This window comes from Hypomesus nipponensis, chromosome 26, assembly GCF_054491055.1.
Source record: "Hypomesus nipponensis isolate SF chromosome 26, ASM5449105v1, whole genome shotgun sequence".
NCBI lineage: Eukaryota > Metazoa > Chordata > Actinopteri > Osmeriformes > Osmeridae > Hypomesus > Hypomesus nipponensis.
In genome coordinates this window covers 6508447-6514262 of record NC_140386.1, presented here as the reverse complement: position 1 = coordinate 6514262, position 5816 = coordinate 6508447, and the positions used below count along the sequence as shown (strand labels likewise).

The 5816-nt window shown below is 51.9% G+C and overlaps 1 protein-coding gene across 1 annotated transcript; it reads right to left on the bottom strand.

The window, feature by feature from the left end:
- Window positions 1–439: 439 nt before the first annotated feature.
- On the bottom strand, window positions 440–5236 carry LOC146221189 (thiamine transporter 1-like). Its single transcript, XM_084692305.1, has 5 exons — window positions 5069–5236; window positions 3945–4701; window positions 1608–1800; window positions 940–1075; window positions 440–780 (listed from the first exon to the last, which is right to left on the bottom strand). Exons 1-5 carry the CDS (start codon window positions 5234–5236, stop codon window positions 619–621), a joined length of 1416 nt encoding a protein of 471 aa, XP_084548431.1. The 3' UTR covers window positions 440–618.
- Between the last annotated feature and the right edge of the window lie 580 nt (window positions 5237–5816).

Below are 5816 nucleotides of genomic sequence, written 5' to 3'. Positions count from 1 at the left end.
TTGTTTGGGTGGGAGCCAAGTAAGGAAAGAAAGAAAATGATTGTTAAGTGATTTTTCTGATTTACTCTACACACTGGGCTTTGAAACCCAATAAGAAGAAAAAGCTGCACATGTAGATTGACCTTTAAAGGACTGTCACTTGTGGTTTTCCTCTCCTGCAGTAGCTGTGTGGCGTACGAGACCAAGCCCTAGTGGGATCGGGATTATATATAACATTGCAGCACATCCATCTTAATAAAATGTTGAAGCCAAAAATGATGACCATGTTTATTCAAGGCATAGTCACAAAACAAAACAAACCTATTATATGAGTTAATGGCTATGTATATAATGGTTATACTACATAGAAATATCACATTCAGACAGCACTTTCTCATGTCGTAAGGCACAGTGTGAGGTTGCGGTGGATTGCTCGAGATGAGAGAATCTCTTTTCCGGGGAAGTGAAGGTGTGGTTATACTCCCATCTAGTGGCCGCATGGAGACAATGCATTCAAGATTGTTTCCCACACCGCCGGGACAGAACCTGCCGTTCTCGAGCGCAGGGACACCCACTCACTCCAGGCCGAAAGGAGGCCGTGACGGCTCAGACCGCAGGCCAGCGACACGTGCCCCGCTCTCACGTGTGGGGCACTTCCGTGACGTCAGGGCTGGTCTCGGACTGGCCACCTGCTGGGCCGGACCTCTCCCCGGTCCTGGGTCTGACCCTCAGCACGGTGCACACCCCCCGGAGCAGGAACAGGACGGAGATGGCGGCAAAGGAGGAGGCGTAAACGACAAACTGGGGGTAGAGAGAGAGAGAGAGAGAGAGAGAGAGAGAGAGAGAGAGAGAGAGAGAGAGAGAGAGAGAGAGAGAGAGGGAAGAGATGGGTGGAGAAGTGGGGGCGTGGAAGGTATGGGCGCGTGAATGTCTTCCCACATTTCCGATCCGCCCCCCTACCTGTGTGGTGATGGCCAGCCGCAGACCGCTGACTACTATGGCCGTGAGGAGACTCTGCAGGGCCGTGCCAGTGAAGAAGTTGAGCCCGAAAACCAGGGCGTAGCGCTCCCGGCTCAAGTTGCGGGCGATCTGAAAACTAAGATGGCCCAGGTCAGTGTTCTGCCTCTGCACCACCATGTCTCCATGTCTAGGCTAACAAACAGGAAGCGAGCAAACGCAATTCAACGTTCGTTCATCGACCCCACGGATCGATGGGTTTTCATCGGCAGCATGGTGAGTCAGCGGGGGTGTTGATTCGACAGTTGATTTGTCACGTGACTTACCTACACCCACCCACATATGAACCTGATTCAACACAGGGTCCTCAACGGGAACCCCCGCTTGTGAAGTGAAGACACGCTCGGTGCCCTTTGAAAGGAAACACTCGCGTTTGAAACACTCAACTCTAGTTTACATTAACATTTAGTCATTTAGCTGACGCTCTTATCCAGAGCGACTTAGAGTAAGTACAGGGACGTTCTCCCCGGGGGCAAGTAGGGTAAAGTGCCTTGCCCAAGGACACAACGTCATTTGGCGGTGGCCGGGAATCTAAGCGGCAACCTTCGGATCAACAGCCCGCGACTCCCTAACTGCTCAGCCGTCCGACCCCCCCCCCCCCGCCCCCTTACGTGCACACGGTGATGACCAGCATGTAGACGGTCTTGAAGAGGGCGTAGCAGCCGTAGCAGACCCAGATGCTGCCCGTGAGCTCCATCAGGTAGAGGGCTCCGGCGAGCAGGGCGGTGAACACCCCCAGGAACAGCTCCCCCCACACGGACCAGTCCAGCACCACGTGGCCCACTGCTACGGAGGCTGCTGCCCCTGGAACACAGATCACACCTGGGTGTGGGTGGGTGTGTGTGTGTGGCAACTGGGTGTTTGGGTGTGGATAGGTGTGTGGGCACCTGGGTGTGTTTATGAATGTGTGTGTGGCACCTGGGCATGTGTGTGTCTGTATGTGTGTCTCCCACCTGTGTGTGTGTGTGTGGCATTACTAAGTTCCACTGGTGCAGCCACGATAAATCATACAAGTTGCAGTAGACATTTGAAAGATCGGTAGGGCCCAATACGACATTTAGCATACAGTCTTTTTAATGTCAGAGTACTTTATTGACAAATGGATATAGATGTGGAAGAACTTGTGATTTCCTGTGCACTTACATTATTCACTAATCAATAGAACTAGTCATTGGATACTAGTTAGTATGTTCTCACGTAAGCTTGCTATTAATAAGAGTAGATTGTGTCTAAGTGTCAGGGTTAATAGATGTCTGGGATCAGGAGAATGTACTGGGTAAACTCTAGTCTGAGAGTGGTCATGTGTTGGGAGCTATGAATCTCTTTCTCTGAGACTGTTGTAACGTCATTACTGCCTTACTGTCACTATCTATGTTTACATTCTTGTGCCCTATAAAAGATGGTCCTCTGTCCTTCAGAGTAGAGAGAGACATGATTGAGACCTAAGCCTGGTGTTGTGTTGTCATTTATTGTCAGAGGTCTGGTTCTCTCCCAATCTGCAGATTGTTAATCCTTATTAAAATCCAGAACGCCACTGAACTTAGTCACTCCGTATATGAAGAGACGGACAAAACACTTTCTTCATCAATTGGCGTTGTCGGCAGGATTTCATTTCAGCCACGAGGGGGGCAGGTAATTGGGTAAATGAAGAACTTTTTGAGACATTCAGCTCTAATAACAGAGGGACATGGAGTCTTCTCTCCCCCTCTCCCTCCTCAGTCTAATAATGACTGATAACCCACCCTGTTTTAATCATTTCACTTAAAGCAGACATTTCATCACTTTATTCCGCCCCAGTAGATCAATACTAATAGCGTGGCATAAGCACCACCAACCACTCTCCGTATTAGAGCTGTATGTAATCAGTCTATGCTGCTGGCCTGTGGAGAGGGATGAGCCCGATGGAAATGATGTCGTTGCGCCGGACAGGCTGACAGCCACCGGCGCAGGGTCAGAGGAGCCGTGGGCTAATAGCCCAGCATCGAAGCTAATCCCTCCGCTAGGACGCGATAATGACGTGAATTGAAATTAAACACGCGAGAACACATTCCTGGTCATTATTCAAGACCCTGCCCTAACCCTTGCTAAGCGAAGGGAAATCGCTGCAAATGGAAAGAAGGACGAGTTCCTCATTTAAATGCGATGCGATTTCCGTTTTTGGGTTCACGATGGTCTGATGTTTTGGTCATTCCGGTAATGGCCGAATAAGAAACGGCTGTTTGTGCACTATAACACATATCATCACATCTTCGCCACTGTCGTTTGATCTCTATAATAAACGCTCCTACATTTAAATTGTTGTTACTGACTGCAGGCAAGGTACTCTTGCATAACTCAATTCCTGAGGGAAATATAAAATGTGAAATAGACCAAAAAAAAAATAATACAAACATTGCCTCGAATTTAATCTATATCGGGAGGGAACTTTTGCACCTGAAGGACACAGCAGGCTGCTATTCACACAGAGTAATTGCTAGCGGTTTCCTGGGAATACAGGAAATGTTTCTGCTTTAGAATCAATGGAGAGAAGTCTGCGGATGGTTTCCCGCTGGGTGGGTTCATTTGGAGAAGGGAGATTGCAATTAAACAGACTAATTCATGTGGTACTCATTGTTTACCCTTTGCAAAGGGCTTTACGGAATAGTCTTAGCAGAGTGGTTGTTATTGTCAAGAATTAGGGCTGTTCCCTGGTCTAAATGAATCTTCATAGAATTGCTACTGGGGAATCGAACTGAAAGGATGTGTTCAAACCACAAAGGTGAGTTTTAGGCCTTGGGGAGCAGTGTTCAGGGGTAATGTGTGTATTAACAGCATTTTTTCTCTCACTTCTAGAGGGTTCCTTAACTTTTATGGGCCTTCCAGCCCTCCCTCCCCCTCACTTCAAATAGTAGCTGAGAGTCCCCCACTGACCACACAGCCCCACCCAGCTAGTTAGTTGCTATAGTTACCTGACAGCGTGGCCAAAGCGTCCACCCCTCCGTTGTAGGCGGTGAAGTTGTCGCTGGGCTGTTTGGCCTCCCAGAGCAGCTGCACGTAGCTGGAGACCTGATAGAAGCCACAGCGGCCCGCGGCCACCCACACGCAGAAGAAGCGCACTGCCGCCGACGAGTAGCACTCCCTCCAGTCCCTCCACAGCCTCCGCGCGGCAGCCTCCGCCTCCCGCCCGGCCCTCGTGGCCCTCCCGCCCCAGGACGCCCCCCGTCCCTCGGGCTCCGACGGGCCGTCCTCGCCCGGGGCTCCGCCCGCCCGGGTCTCCCTCCGGAACAGGCTCCTCCCGGGCATGGGAAGGAGGACGGCGGCGGAGAGCGCCAGGCAGAGGGACGCGAGGGTGGTCACGGCGAGCCAGTAGAGGGCCACCCCCCACTGGGACACCAGGAGCTGGCCCAGAGCCGCCCCGGCCGCGTAGCCCAGGAGGACGGCGGCGCGGGCGTAGCTCGTCACCCGCTGGTAGTGCCTGGGGTGCACCACGGTGTAGATGTAGGAGAAGTAGGCCACGTCGGCCGCCGTGGCCAAGCTGTAGACGAAGAGGGCGCCCTGGGCGGAGGAGACGCCGGAGCAAAAGAGGAGGAGGAGGATGGCGAGCACGTTGCTCAGAGCCTGGAGGACGATCACGGGCTTGTATCTCAGGGGGTCGGTGAGGAGGAACACGGGGATGAGGAGGAGGAGGCTGGAGTAGGCCCACACCGGCAGGACCTGCTCGGTCACCTTCGGTCGGAATCCACATGGCGGGAAATAACGACGACAGATTCAGTTAGCGGGCGCTTTTTCCCCGAAAAAATGTGTCATGACAATGACATCAAAATGACACAGGGGGGATTCATCCCTACGGCCTCGTGATTTGCAGTTATTATTATTAATCATTAACAGGAGGTTAATTTAAAATTAGAGGCCACATTTTTACTAATGGTGCTTTACAAATCACGAGAGTATGGTGCATGGGGTGTCGATGTGTAGGTCATTGATTTGACTGAACTATTAGAAGACTGACAGGCAGACGCTGGGTCTGTTTTTGTCACACACACACACCCATGCACACACACACACACACACGCATCTCAGCAGAGTTCCCTACCTGATGCACGGTCAGATTCTTGTACGGCCCGATGAGGAACGCGGTGAGGAACGGCTCCGTGGGCCTCAGCATGGAGCTGAATCCGTAGACGCAGAGCAGCGCCGTGGGGCCCACCCAGCCTCCTCCGTGCTGGGGCCCGCACACCGAGCTCCAGCAGAAGCCTGTCATCTCGCCGCCGTTCCCCAGAGAGACCACGCCGTGCTCGGGGTAAACAGGCAACTCATCTAGGCTGTGTAATCTGCCTCGACGCAGAGGTGCAGATAAGCCCAAGGTTAGCGTGACTGCGAAGTCACCTGTTTTTCTTTTGCTTCTCTCTGACGTCTGCTCAGTGGTGCTGCTACACCGCTCGACTGCAAAAGGGAAAACGTTGGGATGAAGAATGAGAGGGCGCGCCCCCAAGGGAGAGATGTAATAAACACATCTCTCGCGTTCTTCATGGGGAAGAAGATCTGCTCATTGGGTGCGAAGTCAAGCTGACGGTGGAAACTGCGAGTTTGAGGGAGCCTCTTGCCAGACACGTTCAGTCTCTCCAAAACAGACTCCCACCCTGAAAGTGCAATAACGTGTTTATTTCGCTTTTACCCCAAGCGACACAGAGCGAAGGGGGGGGGGGGGGGAGGAATTGAACTTGTGACATTTTAATTTGCAGTAAAAATTCTCAGCCACTGAACTGTGGACAGCACATTTATCGTAGCAAACACATTGTGGGTTTGTATATTTATACTGATCCTCTGGTGTCCAGTGAATG